The sequence below is a fragment of the Garra rufa genome, chromosome 1 (genome assembly GCF_049309525.1).
Source record: "Garra rufa chromosome 1, GarRuf1.0, whole genome shotgun sequence".
NCBI classification, from domain to species: Eukaryota; Metazoa; Chordata; class Actinopteri; order Cypriniformes; family Cyprinidae; genus Garra; species Garra rufa.
Genome location: NC_133361.1, coordinates 49,718,531 through 49,743,751, shown reverse-complemented (window position 1 = coordinate 49,743,751; position 25,221 = coordinate 49,718,531). Strand labels below are relative to the sequence as shown.

Sequence of the window (25,221 nt, the reverse complement as noted above, 5' to 3'; positions counted from 1 at the left end):
GTATAATAATTTTATTTGCTCTACTACTTTTTCATAAATATTTAAGTAAAATGAATAATTAATAAATAACTTAGTAAATACAAAATAAAATAAAATCATACCATAAACTGAAAAGCTAAAATAAAAAATAAAACAAAGTCATACTACATATATAATTCTAAATGCTCAAATACAACAGAAAAATAAAAAAAATAACACCATATACTCTGAAAAAGTAAAGCTAAACAGAAAATGTAAAATAATATATACAAATATGCTCTATAGTTAATGTATATACTTTTTGTAAATTGTAATGTTTCTTTTTTTTAGTTTTACTCATTTTAATTTAATCACTCCTATAATGAACTAGGTAATAAAGGAGGCATTTATGTTGACCCCTGACCTTGAAGCTGGAGCTTTTGAGCACCAGGTAACCCTTCTCAATGAGGTCCAGTGTGAGCTTCAGGTAGAGATAGGAGCCCCGGCTCAGACTTTTCAGATGAGCGCTGAGTTTGCCGAAGGCTGCGTTGTCTAGCTTGCCATTGAGCGCCACGTTGTTCTGGATCTCCTGGCTGGAGTGAAGCCGGTGCAGGATGTAGCCCTGCAAGTCTGAGTCAATTGCATCACTTTCCTCCAGACGATCCAGAGAGATACGGTGGAATGGCAATGGACGAGTTATATCCTGAGATGCAGAGAGAAAATAAATGAGTAAAGTAAAAAGGATAGATGGATAGACAGACAGATGGATGGAATACAGACCTGTAGGGTCGTTCTGACAGTGACCACCAGTTTGAGCCAGGGAGGGAAACGCTCAATGGTTTTGCACAAGAATGAAACAATGGTTTCTCCGTAATCCGGTTTATGGAACTCCGCCTCATTCAACCCGTCAATCAGGATAATGAGATTCTCTTCATAGGCAATCTTCCTCTCTGCAAACATTGCTTGTTTTCAATATTCCATATACAGCTGAGGTCAAAAGTTTACAATACAGCTTAACATACAAAATGCATGATATTTTTTTCATTTAGTACTGACCTGAATAAGATATTTCACATAAAAGACACTTACATATAGTCTACAAGAGAAGTTAAACTGACAGTTTTCTTCAGAAAAATCCTTTAGGTCCCACAAATTCTTTGGTTTTTCAGTATTTTTGTGAATTTTAACCCTTTCCAACAATGACTGTATGATTTTGAGATCCATCTTTTCACACTGAGGACAACTGAGGGACTCATATGCAACTATTACAGAAGGTTCAAACACTCACTGATGCTTCAGAAGGAAAAATTATGAACTAAGAGCCGAGGGGTGAAAACTTTTGAACTGAATGAAGGTTTTTAATATTTTGGCTTAAATATATTTTTTTTCAATTTAGTACTGCCCTTTAGAAGCTACAGAAGATACTTACATGTTTCCCATAAGACAAAATAAGTTAAATTTACCCTGAACATCAAGTTCAGGCTCTTAATGTATCGCGTTTCGTTCTGGAGCATCAGTGAGCGTTTGAATCTTCTGTAATAGTTGCATATGAGTCCCTCAGTTGTCCTCAGTGTGAAAAGTTGGATCTTAAAATCATACAGTCATTGTTGGAAAGGGTGCAAACACACAAAAATGCTGAAAAACCAAAGAATTTGTGAGACCTGAAGGATTTTTCTGAAGAACAGCAAGCAGTTTAACTGTTCAGGACACACAAGGGACTTGTGAACAACTATTACAAAAAACAAACAAAAAAAAAAACAGCTGTGGATCAATCAAATAAGAAGTATTAAAAATCAAGTGTACGTAAACTTTTGAACAGGGTAATTTTTATAAATTCAACTATTATTTTTTCTTGTGGACTAAATGTAAATGTCTTATGTGAAATATCTTATTTAGATCAGTACTAAACAAAAATAATAATAACATGCATTTTGTATGATTCCTCTTATTATGGTAAAATAATTAACATTTTGCATATATAAACTTTTGACCTACCTCGATGCAGGATCTCCAGAGGTTCCAGCAGGCCTCTGCGAAAAGCATTAAAAGGGTCCTGGACACAGGCGCGCAGGCTGAGTGTGCTCTGCAGGTGCGGCTGACGGAGCAGCAGATCTCGGTAGGCCTGCATCTGCGGAGCCCTGCACAACAGGGCTGCCACATTATGCACAAACTCTGGGACCAGGCAGGTGTACGCGTTGTCGGACTGACAGTAATGGTACGCCACCACCTACACAAAAGAGAGCAGATATGAGCTGACAACATTTACAATCACAGGACAGCCTGGATTAAGACCACACCTGTAAAACTAGATTTTACCCTTAAGATTTGTGGTTAAAAAGTATATACATTTTAAAATATGACCAAATGTTTCACTAGATAAGACCCTTATTGGCTGGGATCGTGCAGCTCTTTGATGCCGCATTAAAATTTGGACCTTTAACCCACTGATCCCCATTGAAGTCCACTATATGGAGAAAAAATCTAGAATGTTTTCCTCAAAAACCTTTTCTTTTCAACTAAAGAAAGAAAGACATAAACATCTTGGATGGCATAGGGGTGAGTAAATTATCAGGGCATTTTAATTCGCTAAATGTAGGTTCAGACAAAGAAATAGACAGAAAAGGCACAGAAATATTTCCAGTCTCAGGGATTTAGTGCAGGAGTTGCTTTCAGCTCAAAAACACAATGAATATTAAAACTAGCGAAATTCAAAGCTCAGGAGTTTTGATGTGATGAAGGGGTTTTATAAATGCATAAAACATTATGGAGTTTGAGTGCATCGATGGCCTTATTCCAATATTCTAAGACTCTTGCTTCCCTGGATTCACTTCATCGCGCAGTATGTGTGTGTGTGTGTGTGTGTGTGTGTGTGTGTGTGAGCTTGTCGTCATTAGCAATGCAGACTCTGAGTATATCTAATGGCTGTGCTGGGAGACTCTGTGCATATAAATATTTGATAAGGCAACAGAGCCGCAATAAACCTCTGTGCTTAAAAGAATAGAGAGAAAAGGAAAGCACACTAAGAGAGAGAGAGTGAGCGAGACAAGGAGCAAATTAATAAAAGAAGGAGACAAAGGAAAAAGTGAGACGGAGAGACAATAAATCAATAGAAGAGGGAAGGAGAGAGGGTGAGATTGAATTGGAGGCTGGATATATGCCTGCCCCGTTGATTATGTTGGTATTAGTTGGCACCTGAGAAGCCAGCCTTCTGAGCACCTCCTCCTGGCGTCTCCGCATCTCAGGCGTTCCTGGGCAGCTGCTCCCACCAACCAGAGTGCCGTGAGCGGACTGAGGCTGGCTCAAGGGCAGCGTGTCGCCATCTGAGAGGAAGACACGGCATGCATGTAATGTGAACCTTGTCATAAACTGAGACAAAATGGCTTTGACATTTTAAAGGGATAATTCACACAAAAAATTAAATTCTGTCATTACACACCCTTGTGTCCTTCCAAACATGTAAGACCTTCGTTCATCTTCAGAACACAGATTAAGATATTTTTGATGAAATTCTGAGCCTGCATAGACAACTGACACGTCCAAGACCCAGAAAGGCAAAAATCATTCTATATGTATTTTACTCACTGTGACCAATGTGTGGAATCTTGGGATTCTAAATCATAATAAATATTTTCCTAAATGCAAATTTTTATAAAGCGTACTGTGACTAATTAAATGTTTTGAAGGATTTTAATGTTTAGAATTTCAAAGCACTTACTAATAATAAAATTTATAAAAACTGTGAGATACACGTTGTTGAAGTCTATTTTTTATTTTGTAAACTAAGGAAAAAGGAAAAATATAAAATACATTCCAAAATATACATTTAAAAAAAATTATATATACTAGAAAATACACTACCAGTCAAAAGTTTTTGAACAGTAAGATTTTTAATGTTTCTTAAAGAAGCCTCTTCTGCTCAGCAAGCCTACATTTATTTATTTGATCCAATATACAGCAAAAACAATAAAACTTTGAAATATTTGTACTATTTAAAACAACTGTTTTCTATTTGAATATATTTTAAAATGTAATTTATTCCTGTGACTTCAAATCTGAATTTTTAGCATCATTACTTCAGTCACATGATCCTTCAGAAATCATTCTAAAATTCTGATTTGCCAAACATTAACAAACATTTATTATTATTGTTGTTGTTGTTGAAAACAGCTGAAAATTATTTTTTCAGGTTTCTTTGATAAATATAAAGTTCAGAAGAACAGCATTTATCTGAAATAGAAATATGTAACATTATAAATACCTTCATCATCACTTTTATCAATGTAAAGCATCCTTGCTAAATAAAAGTATTGATTTCTATAATTTCTTTCCTTATAATTTCATTCTTAGTGTACAATGTTACAAAAGCTTTTTATTTCAGACAAACGCTGATCTTTGGATCTTTTTATTCGTCAAACAATCTTGAAAAAAAAAACTTACTCAACTGTTTTAAATATTGATAATAATAATAAAAATGTTTCTTGAACAGCAAATCAGCATATTAGAATGATTTCTGAAAGATCATGTGACAATGAAGACTGGAGTAATGATGCTGAAAATGTAGCTTTGATCACAGAAATTAATTACATTTTAAAATATATTCAAATAGAAAGCAGTTATTTTAAGCTTTTGCTGTATTCTAGATCAAATAAATGCAGGCTTGGTGAGCACAAGAGACTTCTTTAAAAAAACATGTACATTCTAAATCTCCATTCTATATTATGAAAAGTCTAAATTAAAATGATTGAAAAAATGTAATGGGACAGACTTGAACTTGTGTTATTTGATGAAGTAGTATAAATGAACTAGTGAATTATTTGCTGAAAGTCGTTCAGGTTTGTTTCTTAGAATATAGTTCAAGATGCATATTGACTACTTTTAAGGCGTTTTTTTGTTTGTTTTTTGAGCTTGATGGATGGAAAAGAGCTGTGGAGCAACTCCTTTCATATTTCACAGACAAAATAACAGCAAACAAGTTTGAAGTCACAACACAGTTGTCAATATGCAATGATTAAAACATTAGTTTTTGTTACTAAACTATTTTTCTCTTAGATGTTTATTAGATCTGAAGGAATTGTATTCACAGTTCCAGGATTTTCGTCTGAATGAATGCACTCACGTTTTGGAGAGGCGTGTGGACTGTCAGAGGTAATCTGTCTCATGCGGTTCCCGTGGCAGCTGAGAGCCACCAAGCGAGAAATGATGGCCGTCTTGCCGAAGCCCACGTTGCCAACAATGACGACACCTTGATTGGCGCTGGACTCGTTGCTGCGCAGACACACCTCCACTTCCTGGAACAGCCATTCTCGACCAGTGAAAACCGCATCAGGTGTCAGACTGGGCACCTCAAAGAGAAGCGGCTTCAGGGCGATGTCTGGTGGCCGGTATGGAGCAAAGCGCACTGCATCATGGGAAACATTAGAAGATGTTGTCAACAAAATAGGTTATACTTTATATATAAACATTTTTCTTCTTCTGTCTTCTTACAGTGATTTTTAACCCTAGTTTTACAATTTAATTTCCAAACACTGCAGTGATCATTTTTAACCAGCAGAGGGAGACGCTTTGTCTGAAAAAGCCTAGAAGTTGCAGCTTACGCAAGCCAGAGCTCCAGTGTGAAACACCATGAATCAATGGTCGTCGACAGGGTGCCCTGACCCATTAATGTATGGCAGAAAATACATCTGAAATAACACATCAGCCTCCATGCATCAAAAACAGGCGCAGAGCTGTCACCGAACTGTTGCCATGGTTACAGGAACCCACCCTTGGGGATGCTTGTTGCTTTTGTTCATAGATCATCTGTCAAATTTATTGCCACCGTGCACAAAGCAAAATTTATATTCATCGCCGTATTAATCCACCACATAAGCGTGCAATAAATCAAAGATCCTTAATATTAATTAAAATAATCCTCATCTAATATTCATATTCAAGTCTTCATTATTCTTGTACGTATCATACGTATTATCATTAATCCCAATTACTGCTAATATTCAAGGCAAGTGTCTTGTCAAAGCAGGACAGGGATATTGGGAGGAAATCTTCAGCGCAATTAGCATAAATTATGTATAATTCCCTGACTGTATGGGATTATGCTTCAACAAGTGTGATGGAGCATATTATGAGGTTATTTATCCCTCAATGTGCATGTGGACTATTAATTAGCCTGATAACATGTGAATTAATTATGTGTGCATTAGCATAACGGGGTGGGTGGAGCGATTCAGGGCGAGGTGACCTTTATGAGCACATATAGACGCTATAGCAAAAAATGCAGGAAACGGAGACAAAGAAGGGGAGAGATAGAAACCAGGGCAGCCGAGCAGTAAAACGGCTATAAAGAACTACAGACAGGGAGGCTGTAATAAAGAAGAGGGGAAGGGAAAAGTGAACTCATTGCTTTTTAGTAGCATATATAATAAAATCTCCTTTCATGGTACAGCAACAGTGGGTTCACATCCCCAAATTTTGATGGTGACATTAGATGCTGACTGTTTTACCGTTTGTATTACTCCGTTTTGTTTTTCTCACAGCGAGTGTGATGGCGGACACCCAAATCCACTTTAAATTTATAAATAATACTGTTTTAAAAATTAATACTGTAGTTTTTAGGTGAGAATGCACTTGTTCAGACTTCAAATATGCGGTTTGTTAATAAAGATATTGTCTATCCTAGAAATTGCTTTGACATTTTCGGATATGTGAGCTCCAGGCCGTCAGCGGATGTTCAGCATTCATGAACCTGCTGAGAGCAGCCTTACCTCGGCCAGATATTTTGGAATTTGGAAATATTTTGCCACTAGCTCTGATGTGTCTATAGTGGTTAAACATGAGATATAATTTGTTTTGGGTAAATCTAGTGGGCAGTCTTTGGTCTCATTATTCTATTATTTGTTCCAGAGCAAAGTTAAAATCTCATCATGTTATATTTTATGCAAACTTTAATGCTGTATATCAGAGCGCTGCCTTTGTACTTTTGACTAAATTGCCTAGTAACTTTTACGATGGCTGTTTTTGTTGCTTATTAAATATTATTATTCAATAAATAATATTTTATATGTAACAGCAGTATTTAATAATAGTGTTTAGTCCTGGGAAACTGTGTGTGTTTGTGATGGTGATTTTAGTTACATTGTTCTCCCATAGATGGTGACGAGCGAATCAGCAGTAAACAATTTTATATTGAAACAGACTGAAAGGCTGTTGTAAACAGGAAGTTATTTTACCTTTCAACAATAGCTTGTAAGACGCAGCTAACAAATGCACTGCCATCGGAAATCACCCTTAACAGATAAAAGGATAGTATGACAAAGATGTCGCGTTCCTCAGCGGACATTCAAACTAATGTTTTATTGTGAATATGAGATTGAGCTGAAGAATGAATGCTGCATCAGATGCAGGTAATCACACTCGCTCAGTCCATCTCTCTCTCATAATACTCTACTCCACATAATTCACAGCTTTCAATACAGTAATACAGTAAGATTTTAATGAAAAAGCCCAATATTCCTTTGTTACTAGTTCTGAAGTGACATTATTAAATTAGTTAACAGCGGCTTAGGCTCAGCTGTTAAACTGTCAAATTTAGATTTTAATCTGTGGTGGAAGGATGCAATACTGCATAAAAGATGTTTTAAAGGAACACTCCACTTTTTTTGGAAATAGGCTAATTCTCCAATTCCCCACTGAGTTAATAAGTTGAGTTTTACCGTTTTGAAATCCATTCAGCCGTTCTCCTGTTCTGGCGATATCACTTTTAGCATAGCTTAGCATAGATCATTGAATCCTATTAGACCAATAGCATCGCGTTCAAATATAACCAATGAGTTTCGGTATTTGTCCTATTTAAAACTTGACTCTTCTGCAGTTATATTGTGTACTAAGACCAGCGGAAATGTAAAGCTGTGATTTTCTAGGCCGATAAGATTAGGAACTACACTCCCATTCTGGTGTAATAGTCAAGGAAGTTTGCTGCCGTAACATGGCCAAAGCGGGTGCAGTAATAAATAATAATAATAATAATTTGTTTTAAATAGGACAAATACCAAAACTCATTGGTTATTTTTGAACATGATGCTATTGGTCTAATAGGATTCAATGATCTATGCTAAGCTATGCTAAAAGTGATATCGCCAGAACAGGAGAACGGCTGAATGGATTTCAAAACGGTAAAACTCAACTTATTAACTCGGAGGGAGTTGGAGAATGAGCCTATTTCCAAAAAAAGTGGAGTGTTCCTTTAAAGACATTCTGTCGTTGATTCTTATGTATTTACACACTCGTGCTGTCGAACTGGTGTATAAACGCAATATTACACAATATTACAGTATATCTGCACTCTTTGATTAAATACGGTTGAATCACAGCCGTGCCGATATTCAGCCATATCTCACGGGTACATTAAACCTCGGAAATGTGAAAAGGGTGTGTAAATATTATTTATATTATTTGGTGAATTGGGGCTCAAGCTATTTGAGTTCTGACTGAATCAGAGAGGAAACCCAGGCCTCCAAGGCTCGCTCCCACCCGGCATGATTTAGGATGTGTGGAGCCTTGACTGTGAGCTTTAGACAGCAGGCAGAGCTCTGACAGATGAGCCAGAGCTAATGCTAATAGGAAGTCAATACATCGATCTGGACAGGAGACAGATTATGGCACGGCAGTCCAAAGGGGAAACCGAGAACAGCAGGACGAGGGGGGAGAGCGATCCATGGAAGAGCTGCGGAGTGTGTTGAGGATTTTAATGGGACATGCTGTGTGTAGCGGAGAGCAGATGTACGAGAAGCAAGACACACACACAGACTTCAGTTCAGTTAACACTACATTGCAGAGGTTAAATTTAAAAGGGACACGTTCTATTCCATCAGAATTCTATTTTTCTATTTTAAATCACTAAAAAAACACAGCTGTGGATCATTCAGGTTACAGTATTAATAATCAAGCGTATGTAAATGGGGTAATTTTTATAAATTCAACTATTATTTTTTTTGGTAGACTGTAATTTTGGTCAGATCAGTAATAAATAAAAAATAACATGCATTTTGTATGATCCCTCTTATTTTGGTAAAATAATTAGCATTTTGCAGATTCTGCAAGGTGTATGTAAATTTTGACCTCAACTGTATACACAAGGTGGTGCTGAAGTAAAAGAGAGTGGAAGAGAGGTACATGTGATAAATCTAGGAAAAAACACACACCTCTCATGTCCGCTTGTCCAGAGCGACTGGAACCGGAGTTCTGTCGTGGCATACGCAGAGACGTGCGCAGCGGAGCCTGTCTCTGCTCATCCAGATATGCAAGATCCTCCAGGTGAGCTGAACTAGTGGCTGAGAGAGAGAGAGGAAAAAAATTAGGCTACTTTTAATATTTTAAAAATAGATTTTAATATTATATATTCAACATTAGCTTAACATGAAATATTTGGTGTGTGCATTGATGCCTGTGCAATATTACATTTAAAATATTCATGCCAATAACATACTTTGAAATTGAACACTGAAATAAATTCTGAATTTAAATTGAAAAGTGAGAAAAAGAGTAAGAGGAGAGATTCACAAACTCGGTTTAAACTCATCCCACCCGCATACATATTCAACAGAGGGAGAGTACACAACAATAACAAAAACAGAAAAACAGAAAACATTTATTATGCATTTCCTCATTTCAGCAGCCAAGCAAATAAAGTGAAGCTAATAAAAAGAAGCAAACATATTCTGGCAAACAGGCTCCAGAAGGAGCTTGTCGTTCCAAAATCAGAGAAAGTTTATAACGGCAGTTTAACTTCGCCTGAAATGAATCAACTCTTAACTTTTGATATAAAGTTGTAGTATTTTTGTTTAATAAACCATTTAAATCATGGTAAAAGGTCAAATATATAAATAGTAAAATATCACAAGGTAAAAATATAAATGGTAAAATATCAGATTGTACTTGGATATATACTATGTTAGTAAATGATTATAGAAGTAAAAACCATGGTATTTGCATTTAACTTTATTCATTACAAGCTTTTACTCAAAGTGACTTACAAATAATGGTAGTTATTTCATATTAAACCAGTGGTACTATCAAAAACATGGTTGTATTTGCTGTTAGTGATGAGTCAAACCCTTTGAAAAACTGTGCAAGAGCTTGTGTTTGCTTAGCTTGTGGTTATTAGCTTTCATGAAAATGCGTGCATGAATTCTGAGCCCCTTTCCCTTTGCTAATGAGGAGGAAAGTTCATGGAAGCTAACACACAGGAATATTAAGAACACAGTGGGTGGCCACTGAATTTATCTCGCCTCAAAGCAGCTGGAGTGAGCTTCTGAAACCATTTAGCAACAGCCAACATTATTGTGGCAGTGTTAGCACTGGTGTTATGGACAAGTGGCCACCATCAAAGTAAGGTGCAAGGTGCCACATACAAAAGAAGGCCTTTCGTTCTCTGCTAATGTGTTTAATCGAACACAGATTTCAGAAACCCACCCATGGCCCCATGGTACATATGTGTACAAATTACAACTTCCTGTTGGTGTACATGTGTGGAACAACAGTTTAGTAATACAAACCTCCCCTAAGTGAACCACATGTTTGAGTGGGAACTGCAGCTGTGACGATAAAACCCGGAAGACTAATTCAATGGTTCCCAATTTTCAAGGCCTTGAACGTGTCAGACGTGTTGCTGTCTATGCTCTCGGATTTCATCAAAAATATCTTAATTTGTGTACTGAAGATGTCATTAATGACAGAATTTTCATTTTTTGGTGAACTATCCCTTTAATAATTATTCAAATTTTACTTTAAAGACTTTAAAGAGTTTTTAAAGCAGCAAGCTACATAGCCGCAGCATGCATTTTATAGGTACGGTTCCTTTTGTGAAAAGGCCTTATGAGACTTAGCCAGCACTGCTAACTGTATATTGGCAAAAACTATGGTTATCATTGTAAAATGTGAAAAAAAAAAAAAAAACCCCAGACACCAGCATTTCTCCCGCCCAACCCCACCACCTCCATCTGCACTGCAGACTGTCTGGCTGGCATGACTGTGTTGCTGGATTTACAGTCACTTAAAATGCGTCACAATGACTTTGGCTCCCATCGCTGAACTGGTGTTTTACAGTCCCACCGTGGCGATGATCCAGAAGGCACGTCTGCATTTTACACCAAAAGTGTGAACATGTAAACATCTACATATCTCTAAACTTGGTCTGAACATGGTTATCTGTTTGTGTCCTTAAATAATACCTTTATATGGAAGATGAACATATAGTAACGTGCGTTGAAGACTAACACAAAAGAGAAAAAATTGTTGAATAAAGACGTTATTTTTATTTTCTTTGCATACAAAAAGTATTCTCGTGGCTTCATAACATTACGGTTGAAGCACTGATGTCACATGGACAATTTTAACAATGTCCTTACTACCTTTCTGGGACTTGAATGTGTAACCTAACAAAGGTCTTACGGGTTTGGAACAACATGAGGGTGAGTAATTAATGACAGAATTTTCATTTTTGGATAAACTATTCCTTTAACTCTGCTGCAGATATAGATATTCAGACATGCAAGGAATTTTTGCTCTCGAGTATTCATGGACCTGCTTTGACCATTTCAATATGGATGGCTTATGTATGTCAGCCTATAGAAAAAGTTGCTAATAAGGCATCGACCATAAACATATCTATGGTTTTATGCACATATGTGAAGGTGCATGTGTGCATATGCGACAGAAAGCGAACAAAGGAGAACATGTCAAGACTCGTACCACACTTTCTGTTTGAAAGAACAATCCAATGCATCTTGAACTCGGAGATCAGACAGGTTTTGAAAGGGGAAGATGGAATAAAAGACGAACTGAGGGAGAGAGATGCACACAGAGAGAAGAGGTGAGGGAATGAGTGGGTGGGATGAGGAGAGAAAGAAAGAAATGCAAAGTGTGAGGGAAGAGAGTGAAAGACATGAAAAGCATGAGAGGTGAGCATGCATGAGTAAGAAAGAAAATCAGGGAGAGAGAAAAAGCGAGAGAGAGGTGAGGAAAGTATGAGAAAAGACAGACAGATGCGAAGATGGATGAACAAATAGATCACGTCATTCACTCACTGCTGCTGCCAACTGCTTTCACTACATTATGGGAGTATGTGAGAAGACAAATTCTCATTTTCATGTCACACCTACTCTCTGCCTCTTTAAATTAATTTTTGTCACCTTTTACTCACCCTTTTTTTAGTTTTTTGTATGGCACTTTAAAGTCATGTTAACTTAAAACTTTGAAACAATTGAGAAAGACTGATGAATTGTTCGTAAAATAAACTACCTCATAACCAGAATGAACAATAAACAGAAAGATAGATAGAATAACAGAATGAGAACAATAGAATGATAGATGGATAGAATGACAGAATGATAGAAAAACAGACAGATAGAACAATAAAAAGAACGATAGATTGAACAATAGATAGATAGACTGAACGATAGATTAAACATTAGACTGAACAATAAAACGATAGAACGATAGAGAATGATAGACAGAATGATAGAACGATAGTTAGACATAATGACAGAAAGAGAATGACAGATAAATAGAATGATAGAACAACAGATAGACAGAATGATAGAGCGACAGAACGATAGGTAGAATGATAAAATGATAGAACGATAGAATAGATAGAACAACAGAACGATAAAACAATAAACAGAACGATAGATTGAACAATAGATTAAACGACAGAATGAAATAGAACGATAGATTGAACTATAGATTGAACGATAGATAAAACGATAGAAAGATAGATAGAACAATAAACAGAACAATAGATCTAATAATAGAACGACAGATAGAATGACAGAACAAAACATAGTTCAACAGATAGAATGACAGAATGAGAATGACAGTGAGATACAATGATAGAACAATAGACAGACAAATAGATAGAATGATAAATAGAACGATAGATTGATAGAACAACAGATTGAACGATAGAGGACAACAGATAAATAGAACTTTAGATAGAATGATAGATTGAGCAATAGAATGATAGATAGAATGATGATAGAATGATAGATTGAATGATAAATATAACAATAGGTTAAATGATAGAATGATAGATAGAATGACAGAAAGATAGAATGATAGAATGACAGAACAATAGATTGAATGATAGAAAGAACGACAGAATTACAGATTGAATGATAGGTTGAAAGATAGAATGATAAGACTGAATGAAAGATAGTATGATTGAATGATAGATTAAACGATAGAAAGATAGAACAATAGAATGACCGAACGATTGATTGAACGATTGTTAGAACGTAGATTGAACAATTGGTTGAACGATAGAATGATAGATTAAATGATAGACAGAAAGATAGAACGACAGAACAATAGGTTGAATGATAGATAGTACAATAGAACGTTAGGTAGAACGTAGTCTCGCGTAGCCAGACCTTCAGGCTGACGGCTGAAGGTCTGGAATTCATGGCAGCTTTAATTGGCCAAGGCCCGCCCATAAGGCTGTTTGACCGACATGTCAAACAACCAATCACAGTTCGTTTCGTTCAGCGTCACGTTTCGGGGTGTAGAAATGCCCCCACAACAACAGACTGGCATGCAACAAGTCAGTCATTGAAATAACCAGCATTGAAAGTTAACGAAGAAGAGGGTGAACAAGCAGTAAGTCAGTAATTTGTTCGCAAACGTCGCAAATGTGTATAACAACAACAACGTCTGCATAAGCACCTTTTAGCAAAACGCCAGTAAATCAGTCTGCGCTTTGTTTCCCGGCGAACCAAAAAAAAAAAGGCGACACTCGCGTGTTCCGGATATCCGATCAAATTCAACTAATCAGATGACGACTTCGACATTCCTGAAGTGTTTCCAGTTAAGTGTACTATATGCATCAGACGTTTAGCCAACGTTCCGTGGGCGTGACGCCTGAGGCTGAGACTAGGTAGAACGATAGAAAGATAGAACGACAGAACGATAGATAGAATGATCGATAGATTGAACGATAAATTGAACGATAAAATGATAGATTGAAAGATAGTACAATAGAATGATAGATAGAACAATAGATAGAACGATAGAGAACAACAGATAGAACAATAGATAGTTAGACAGATAGAATGACAGAATGAGAATGACAGAAATACAATGATAGAATGATAGAACAATAGACAGACAGATAGATAGAATGATAGAATTATAAATAGAATTATAGATTAGATAAATTGATGAAACAATAGATTAAACGATAGATAGATTGAACGATAGATAGAATGATAGATAGAAAAATAGAGAACAATAGATAAATAGAACTTTAGATAGAATGATAGATTGAGCAATAGAATGATAGATTGAATGATAAATAGAACAACAGGATTGAACAAAAGGTTAAATTACAGAATGATAGATAGAATGACAGAAAGACCGATAGATTGAACAAAAGAATGATAGATTGAAAGATAGGTTGAATGATAGAATGACAGAACGATAGATTGAATGATAGGTTGAATGGTAGAATGATAGATTGAATGAAACAGTATGATTGAATGATAGATTAAACGATAGAAAGATAGAACAACAGAATGACAGAACAATTAATTAAATGATAGATAGAACGATAGATAGTACGATACAACGATAGATAGAACAATAAAAAGAACGATAGAGAATGAAAGAATGACAGATTGAACGATAGACTGAATGATAGGTTGAACGATAGATTGAATGACAGAATAATAGATTAAATGATAGAAAGATAGAACGACAGAACAATAGATTTAATGACAGATTGAACGATAGATAGTACAATAGAATGTTAGAGAGAACGATAGAGAACGATAGAATGACAGATTGAACGATAGACTGAATGATAGGTTGAACGATAGATTGAACGACTGAATGATAGATTAAATGATAGATAGAAAGATAGAACGACAGAACAATGGATTGAATGACAGATTGAGCGATAGATAGTATAATAGAATGTTAGAGAGAACGATAGAAACATAGAACGACAGAACGATAGAGTGAATGATCGATAGAACGATAGATTGAATGATAAGTTGAACAATAGAATTATAGATTGAAAGATAGATAGTACGATATAATGATAGATAGCACGATGGAGAACAATAGATAGAACAATAGATAAAACGGTAGGTTGAATGATAGAATGATAGATTAAATGATAGATAGAAAGATAGAACGATAGACTAAATGACAGAATTTTATAGAACGATAGATTGAACATAAAACAGATACATTTTAAAAACATTACATTTTTTTTTACATTTTGAAATTTCTTCTAGAAACTTTCAAAAACCCAAAGATGACAGTGAAAAGAAAAAAAAAAAATAATGAAAAAAAATCTCCAGTACATGGAACTGAGCTACTGAGCCTGACACTATTTTTTCACATGTGGATCCAAAACCAGCAGCACAAATCACAAATCCTTCATAAAACCTGGAAGAGATTCGCACAGACGTCCTTGCTTTGTTATAGCAGGGCAGCGTCGGGAGCTAGGAGCCGCTCCAGAGCTCAAATGGCCCATAAAGTGGAGAAGAGGGGCACTTCTATAGCTCTCACAGTAATCACTATGTGCTTTTACTGACCTTGACATTTTAAGGGAATTGGAAACACGTGTCTGTTGACTTTTAGGGTCTGGATTACGTGGGATATTTCCTGTCTCTGCAGTTCGCCATTCATGAACACAAGTGTTCAAAGAGCCTCAGCTGAATGAGTTTCACACAGAGCTGACTGCAAATATTCACACGTGGTGAAAGATGAATGCGAGCGCTTGTAACTAACAGGATTTGACTAGCTCAGCATAATATAGAGGTTTCTGCCATTTTACAGTTAAATGAACAACTGAAATTAAATGACTGAAACTGCATTACTGAAATGACTCAAATCTAGTAAAGCATTATAGGTATAGGCCTATATATTCTAGAAGAAATTGCCAAGATAAAATAAATTGAATGTTTATAAAATGGATAGTTCCACCTCCATAATCTGATTGAACAAGTCATGCTTAATAATTTAATTAATGTGACCATTATTTGGCATACTAATACTTTTAGTACCATTTCGGGAGTATGTATAGTGTGTGTAGTATACAAATTTTCAACCATAATTGCTCAAATTTGAGAGTAAACAGTGTGGGACACTGGATCTCACAATTTACAGTGAGGACAAAATGAACTGGAAACATTGTTTCAACGTCTTTCTTAATTGTTTGACTCGACTGCATATTGCACACTGATCTTTCACATAAAACTGAAACATACAGTATTGTGAACATATCCACAAATGATGAACTGACAGGTGTAGAAACTTACCAGCCACAGAATTGGGGCGGGGCATGAGGTAGAGGGGAATGGAGTGGGCGGAGTGAGAGACGGAATGTTCCAGACTCCTCTCTGGGATTTTGTTGAGGCTGTATGTGGAGGCGGCCATGTTTTCATCCACCCGATAAAGAAAGGAGTCTGTACCCATTGACTTCTGTGCCTGCCAGAGTTTCAGGCTGCCCCGTGAGCCCTCGCTGTGTTTACCTCCGTGCTCAGCATTCTCTGAGTAACTTGTGAGGGTTGCTGCAAGAAAGCAATAAAAGATTTGAAACAAAGACATTTTTGAACGGTCATTTTTCAATGATTATCATTGAAGGATTCGTTCACTTCGAGAATTAAAATGACCTGATAATTCACTCACCCCCATGTCATCCAAGATGTTCAAGTCTTTCTTTCTTTAGTCAAAAAGAAATTAAGGTTTTTGAGAAAACATTCCAGGATTTTTCTCAATAAAGTCGACTTCAATGGGGATCAATGGATTGAAGGTCCAAATTGCAGTTTTAATGCAGCTTCAAAGAGCTCTACACGATCCCAGTCGAGGAATAAGGGTCTTATATAGCAAAACGATTGATAATTTTCTAAAAAAAAAAAAAAATTTATATACTTTTAACCACAAATGCTCATATTGCACTAGCTCGACACGTTGGAAAGATCACGCATGATGTAGGCAGAAGTACCGACCCAGTGTTTACAAAGCAAACGCGCAAAGAAAGTCAAACGCCCTTTACAAAAAAAAGGTAAAACAACGTTTTCAGAATATTTTGTTGTAAGTTGGAGGAGAAAATAAGAGTTTTTCAACCTACCCTACTTTTTTGAACCACACGACCTTTCCAATGTGATTACGTAATGCGTGAAGTCACAGACGTATATATATAATTAGTATTTGTTTCCGAAAATGACTGATCGTTTTGCTAGAGAAGTCCCTTATTCCTCAACTAGGTTTGTGTAGAGCCCTTTGAAGATGCACTGAAACTGTAATTTGGACCTTTAAACCGTTGATCCTCATTGAAGTCCACTATATGGAGAAAAATCCTGGAATGTTTACCTTAAAAACATAGGGTGACTAAATTGTCAGGATATTTTCATTTCAGTTCCTAAAACAAGCTCCAGAATGTCTCTGACCTATAATCCCGCTGTCTCTGCTCTCCAGGGTGGAGGTGGGACTCGTGATGGATCCGTAAGCACAGTCTCTGGTGCCCATGTTACCCGGGGCTCCAGCGGGCAATGTGGAGCAGGGGCTGCCAGGAGGGGGCGACGCTGTGCTGCTAGCTAAGCTAGAGCATGGGCTGATCCTCTGGGTCATGGAGATGCCCTGAACATCAAAAGAAGGAGAATTACAATTACAGAGTTAGAGAATTACAGTAACTTCAACAGAAGTAGAATGTTTCTCCTAACTTGCCACAAGAATGACAAGCAATGAGTGGAAACGACAATTGATGCTTGGTTTCTATTTTGTAGCTCTGGCTTGTCTGTCCAAAGTGAAATCTCATTGGTCTAAAATCCTAATCCAAGTATAATATAATACATGGTCAGCCCTGGTCTCACAGCTGTTCAAAGATCAATAAATAAATCATTAATAATAATAATAATAATACTAATACTATCACTACTACTACAAAATTATTATTATTAGTTAATTGCTCTTTAAACATAGCTATCAAGTAGGTACAATGGTTATTCTTATTAATAATAAAAAACAATAACAATAATAATAAATATTGTATTATTAGTAGTAATAATAATAACAGAAATACTACTACTAATAATATATATTTTATTATTAATATTCCCTTGATTTTTTATTATACATTTTATAATTTGTATTATTATTTATTATTATTAAATTATAAGGGAAATACAATAAATTATAACAATGAGAAATAATAATAATAATACTAGTTATTATTATTATTATTATTATTATTATTAACAACAACAACAACAACAACCACAACAACAAAAATAATAGTAATTTAATATTAAATGTGGTTAAATGTTCTTCAAACATAGCCATGAATTATTATTATTATTATTAATAATACTAATGATACTAATAAAATAAATACTACTACTAAAATAATAATAATGATAATAATAATAATAATAATAATAATAATAATAATAATAGTTTTCTTTTTTTATTATTTATTTTATAATTTGTATTATTTGTTATTATGAAATTATAAGGAAAAATATAATAAATGATAACAATGGGAAATAGTAATAATAATAGCTATTAGCTATTATTAATAATATAAACACTACTACTAATACTACTACTAATAAATTATTAGTAATAATGTATATGTATTATTATTATTATTATTATTATACCTTTTATGATTTTTTATTAATTTTAAAATTTGTATTATTATTTCTTATTATGATATTATAAGGGAAATATAATAAATGATAACAATGGGAAATAATTATAATAGTTTTTATTAGCAGTAGTATTAACAAAAACAACAACAACAACAACAACAACAATAATAATAATAATAATAATAAATTTTCAATTATTGGTTAATTGTTCTTCAAACACAGCCATGAAGAAGTTATTATTATTATTATTAACAATATTTTTATTATATTTATTATATTATTTGTTATTATGAAATAATAAGGGAAATATAATAATTATTACAATAGGAAATAATGATAATATTAGTTCTTATTATTATTATATAATAGAAAATAAGAAATAGAAAAATAATGTCATTAATATAGCCTGGGTGTCCCCATACTGCCTTGCGCAGCGCGATTTTATTCACGCTTCTAGTCAGTCTGGAAACCATGGACCTAATTTTCACCTAAGATAGGGAACCAATCACAGAACGGGGAGGGAGCAGCAAGACGATGACGCCTTCTATGCGACTCACCGAAGGATCCAGCATGGCAGCAGACGCAAAGTTATCTTTCGTGTCTACACCATGGTCTACACTGGACGCGAGCGGCGCGACAAATGACATTAGAACGCAAGTTTATTTTGAAAAAAGAGCAACTTTTGGCGTTCGCTCTACATACGTCATCCGGTATAATTGAAACGATTGGCTATGAGCTACGCACAGGCGCATTTGATAGACATTCGTATCGCCCAATAAACGGCTCTGGGCATTCGTAAACCACGCCTCAAATACGAGAAAATGAACATGTGGTTCCCAGACCACGAATCATGACGAAGTCATAACGTGGTCTGGTGATAGCCAGGCTATCATTAATATGCAAAGGCAGGATATTGCAGGATATACACGCATTAGCTGAAAGTATATTCACACATTCACTGGGCCTCATGCATTAAACACTAACAGAAGAAATCTGTTTAAATTATTAGTAAAACCACTCCAACTTAAATTGTTTCATAAGAAATTTGCATAAGAATAATTGTCAAACAATTGACATTTACATGCTTGTCTTGCGTTAACGAGGCCTCGAGTGTTCACTCATTGTTACACTGCAGAAATGTAGCATATTGAAGGATTTTTTTGCTAGATCAGTGAACCACTGCTTATATATGAGGGTCCTGTTCCAGAAAAGTAGCACTGTTGAATGACTTTCACACACAAAAATGCCCACAGAAGTGGAAATCTGCTGACTGGTATTTAATGATACAGCGCTGTCCCATATTTCTGCTGAGGACTGCACACTCATGTGGAATTATCTCTTTTTATGGCCTGGGCTGACTTAAACAATTTTCCACTGTGACTCAATATTATGCAATTTAATACAATGTTATTGACTTTACGGTATATGACTGAAAGAACTTTGAATTTTCAACTCTTAACCAAATGGAAAGAGGAGAGAAATTAGTGTGTTATTTTGGCATGCTGCGGTCGGCTACATGACATGAGTTACAAAAACCGACCGGAATGGTGGATCATTTTACCCAGTGGGAAGAGAGAGTGAGAAAGACAAAGTGAGAAACATAAACAGACAAAAAGAATGATAATGAAAGAGTTGCAGGAAAAAAAAAGTAAAGGGGGAGCAGAAAAGAGACATGGAAAGAATAAGTGGTTAAGCGAGTTCATGTCTGACTCTGGGTCTGCGGTGGAGGCCACATTAATGACATCATATAGACGGATATGAATTTCAGTCAGTCACTGCTACTTCTGTCCAAAAGTTGTTTTAGATGATATGTTTCTCGCAGCCAAAAGAGACTCAACTGCAAACCAAGAGAATGTTCTTACATAAAAACAACAGTTTAAGGATAGATTTGCTTATCACAGGTCTCAGGTGTCACTTTGTCATTTATTATATTATTTTGAAAATGCCTATTTTCAGTGGAAGCAGAAACACACAGCTTGTACCTAAAATATTTGTTAAAAAAATGTATTTTTGGTTTTGATTCTCATGTCTATCGTGCAGAAATTGTGCGTTTTAAACCATACTAGTTTAAACTTCTGATATAGGGTTTTCTGAGCGCACAGAAAGTGGCTGTAACATGGCATGTGAGTACTAAATGAAGTTCTCTTTCATGTCTTGTTGCGCTTAAACTGTCAAATACACACACGTTTATGTTAAAAACACACATGAGTTACAAAACAGTCAGTTATGTTTGTGAATGTAAACAGCTGAGAAAGAAATGGCATGTTTACATTAGATCTGTGTTGCAGCAGCGTAATACACAATAAATAAATCAATAAATCCACTGCTCTCTTGTCACCTCTGAGGCTGGGCCTCTAAATAGTGTTCTGTGATCATCTCTGCAGCCAAAGACAGAGCAGTTAGCCTGCTTTGCTCAAACTTTCCCATGGAGTTAGAACTGGTACACCGTTGTCACTTGAAAACAAAATGGTGGCGCTGTGGGTGGAAATGTGCAGATTAAGGCACGGTAATATTATAATAAGCTCCGGGCAAAGAAGTGGCGAATGTAAACATGCCATGAAGAAACCAAAACAAAACCAAAAGTACAAAATGAGGATTTGTAAAGGAAAATGATGGAGGATTTTGATATAAACCAAGAGGGGACTGGTTTTCCTCTGCTAAAGTAAGGAAACTTTGCTTCCTTTGCTCCTGTAAACAAACGCTGGTTTTCGTGAGACTCACAGGCGAATGTGTTACGCATACATCCTACGTCATCCGCCCGGAGCTGCTTCGGTGTACAACAGTGAGCACAAACTAGATTAAAATGATTATTATGTTTTAAATATGGTAATTTGTCTTACAAAATGCATAGATTCGCTACAGAAGGCCTTTATTCACTCCCCGGAGCCATGTGAGGCACTTTTTTTTTAATGGATGGATGTACTTTATTTAACTTGTTTTGGACTGTTGAAGAGAAACACCCACCCATTGCCATGATATAGCTTGGGAGAGCCAGGATCATTTTTAATATAACTCAGACTGGATTCGTCTGAAACAAGGAAGTCCTATACACCAAGGATGCCTGGAGGTTGAGTAAATAATGGGCTAATTTTCATTTTTGGGTGAACTAACCCCTTAAACATCAAAAAGTCAGGTTTTATGATATGTCTCTCTTTGAAAGTAGAAAGACTAAAGCAGTATGTTTTTATAAATAAACTCCAATAATCAAATTATATTTTACTTTACTGTGAAATTAAGTGTGCACTCAGCGTTTAAATGTGCACTCAGAATTCTTCATTGCTTAGTGTGAAACTGTTTTAATGACTTGAGGCGCACTGTCAAACCACCTACATTGGAACGTCTACTATGACTGATTGAAAACCCCTAAAAAATAATAATACTTCACATTTCTTTTCACTATGAGCCAGCAGCGGCTCTAAACCAGGTCTCGTACTCAGTAACTTCGCAAATATGTCTAAATAGCTCTACACCTTTTTGTCCAATTCAGGGTTTGGTGTGCGTGGGAGAGTTTGGCTCTGAATTGGTGTTTGTGGCCTTTCAGAGACCACGATTGCTTGGCAGGGTCCAGCCTCTAAAATAGCTCCGTGGAGGTCTCGAGCAACTCTACCCAGCTGTGGACGGCAGGAGCCTTGCATTGTGCGATACATTCCTGGACTCTCTCAACTATGTGTTGGATCAATGAGGTCAAGCTAAGCTGAGAACAATTAAGACGGAATGAAATGCTTCTGATTTTAACCAGTGGAATGTTAGAAAGAATCCAACAAGCGCTACATTCAAGAGTTCAAAATGTTATTTTATAAAACCGCGAGGCTGTTTCCATTCTTGGTTATTGTTGGGATGTGTTAGGAGCTTCCACACAACATGTTCCTCAGCAAAGGTGAGCTTAGCTTTTAGATTCTTTCTGCTGATGAGAGGCAGAGTGCGCTTTATGTTCAACAAATCCTTACCCTGTTCAGCACTGAACTGGCAAGCAATTCCAGCTGCAGTGCTGAACCGATTCCCCATTGAGAGTCTCCGCATTGTCCTGTCTTCTTGTGCGTTTCTCTTTTATTTACTTTTCTTTTTTTAATGTACTGACAAATTAAATTAATCCGACTAAGTAATCAGCATAATCAAGCAATTCATTCTATTAAAAATATAATAAAAATAACAGCCCATATGACATCATTAATATCATATTACTGTACTGTAACTCGAATTGAACACATGTTGGATCCAATTTCTCTGTCTTGAAAGGTTTTTAGCACTCAAACCCAAAAGCAGATGTTCACCGGAGAATCATGGCTAAGATCAATGTGGACTGTAAATAGACTAGCGGTAGGGGTTTCAGCATCTGCTGTCTGCGACATGCCTAGTTAGACTCGAACTGCTCAGATACACCAGCGCAAACTGCTGCTGTTCATCCAAAACCCAGGAACATCTGTCATGATTTAGAGAGCAAGAATATCTGTGTTTTTGAGGTGGGGAGCCGCCCACTGACAAAACCCTGAGCTGCAGAGAAGCACCTCCCGCCATCAATAGGCCAAAAAGTTACTTTAATTATTTTTAAAAGAATAAGGAGGGAGACTAGATAGAGCGAGGGCGGCTGAGAGCACTGAATGTGTGTATCATACCTGAGGGTCATCTTGTTCCTCCATGCTGTACTGTGCTCCACCAGGCCCTTCGTTCACTTTATCCCCGAGCAGGAACCCTAGTCGCGTCATCAGTGTGTTGGCGGCCTCGTCTACAGACGGAGGAGGACCCAGTTCCTGGCTTTCTTCCCCTGTGAGAAAATAAAAGAGAACGAGAGAGGTAATGCCATGTTTGTGAAGTTAAAACCAACCTGAAGCTGTGCGCTACAATGAATTTGCTTCAGGTGAATGCTGCAGCAGGAGGAATATGATAAAATACACCAAAAAAACTTGTAAAATTATAACAAAAATAATGTTTATAGTTTTACAACAGTTCTTTCTGGTCCTCGAATCTGATTGGCTAAGAGGAGTGTGATATTCTAATGATAAAAGAACTTTAACCATTTCACTGTTTGTATCACTCCACTTGCGGCATTTCTCATAGCGGATGCCCAAATCCACTATAACTATATAAATAATACAGTTTTTGTGTCACTGAATGTAGTTCTAAAAGCTTTTTAGGTGAGAATGCACTTGGAAATTTGCAATTTTAAAATTTGCTTTAACGTTTTCGGAGCTCCAGAGCATCAGCGGCCGTTTAGCACTCATGAACCTGCTGAGAACAGCCTTACTTCAGCCAGATCTTCTGGAATTTGCTGGCGACTCTAATGTCTCTACAGTGGTTAAACATGAGATATAATTTGTTTTGGGTAAATCTAACAGGCAGACTTTGGTCTCAATCTATTATTTGTTCCAGAGTAAACAGGTTTGGCTGAGGGCAAAATCTCATGATGTTATATTTTATGCAAATTTAATGCTGTATATCAGAGCGCTGCCTTTGTACTTTTGACTGAATTGCCTAGCAACTTTTATGATGGCTATTATTCAATAAATAATATTTTATAAAAATAATAGTAGCATTTAGTATTGGAAAACTGTGTGTGTGTTTGTGATGGTCATTTTAGTTTTAGATTATGTAGTTTACATTATTAGACCATTAAATGGCGACAAGAGACTGTGAGCAGTAAAGACTTTTATATTGAAAAAGACAGAAACACTGTTGTAAACAAGGAAGGTATTTTTATTTTCAAGAACAGATGCAGCCAACAAATGCACTGAAAAGCACTGTCATCGGAAATCTCCCTTAACAGATGAAAGACTAGTACGACAAAGATATCGCTCAACGAATCTTCAAACTAATGCTTAATTGTAAAGAAGAGAATGAGGTGAATAATGAATGCTGTATCAGATGCAGGTAATCACACTCGCTCAATCTATCTCTCTCTCATAATACAGTGAGCTTTTAATACACTAATATAACATGCTTTTAATGAAGCAACTCAACATTCCTTCGTTAGTAGTTTTAAAGTGACATTTTCGAATTAGTAACAAAGTTTTGTGCTCAGTTGTTAAACTGTCAAACCGAGATTTGAATCCATGGCAGAAGGAAGTAGTTCGCACAAAAGAGGGTTTTTAAAGACACTCCCTGTTTCTTATGTATTTACACACCCATGCTGTCGAGCTGTTTTATAAGTCATTTTGACATTCAGAGAAACTGCTTTTTTTGGCTTCTCTTAAAACAGTGATTTTTATGATCTTTGTCATGTCGCTGCCTCTTGTAAAACCTACAGCACTGCATCAGTTATAGGAATGAAAATGCCGACTTGCCCTGTGGTCTCTTCCGAATTTCAGCCTCAAACAACTCCACTGGAATGAAATTTGCCTTTAAGTTCTGTTCACTGTCAAACATCCCCATCATACATCTTAAACCAAATGACACAGCAGATAAGGACTGTAAACCTGTCACACTGCCAAACTCACTGGTGTGAATTAGCACTGAGACCAGCCACAAACCCCAAAAGACCTCAACTGTAAAACACTGTGTTACACTAAACCACCTCACAATCCCTATCAGCAGGACGTCGTAGTGTTTCACAGATGAAGCTTTTGAGCCTATGTGTTCATATACACATTCAAAGGCTGATCGCTAGACTGTAAAA

At 36.2% G+C, this 25,221-nt stretch overlaps 1 protein-coding gene across 1 annotated transcript in view; it reads right to left on the bottom strand.

Annotated features, from left to right (window-relative positions):
* Window positions 1–25,221, bottom strand: part of tanc2a (tetratricopeptide repeat, ankyrin repeat and coiled-coil containing 2a) — a 187,539-nt gene that overhangs the window by 7,029 nt on the left and 155,289 nt on the right. Inside the window, exons 5-13 of the mRNA XM_073832716.1 lie at window positions 23,225–23,373; window positions 17,409–17,598; window positions 16,278–16,529; window positions 9,156–9,284; window positions 5,075–5,356; window positions 3,151–3,278; window positions 1,954–2,185; window positions 739–908; window positions 383–661 (exon numbers count right to left, since the gene is read on the bottom strand). Coding sequence (XP_073688817.1) covers window positions 383–661; window positions 739–908; window positions 1,954–2,185; window positions 3,151–3,278; window positions 5,075–5,356; window positions 9,156–9,284; window positions 16,278–16,529; window positions 17,409–17,598; window positions 23,225–23,373 — 1,811 coding nt within the window. The remainder of the gene's footprint in view (window positions 1–382; window positions 662–738; window positions 909–1,953; window positions 2,186–3,150; window positions 3,279–5,074; window positions 5,357–9,155; window positions 9,285–16,277; window positions 16,530–17,408; window positions 17,599–23,224; window positions 23,374–25,221) is intronic.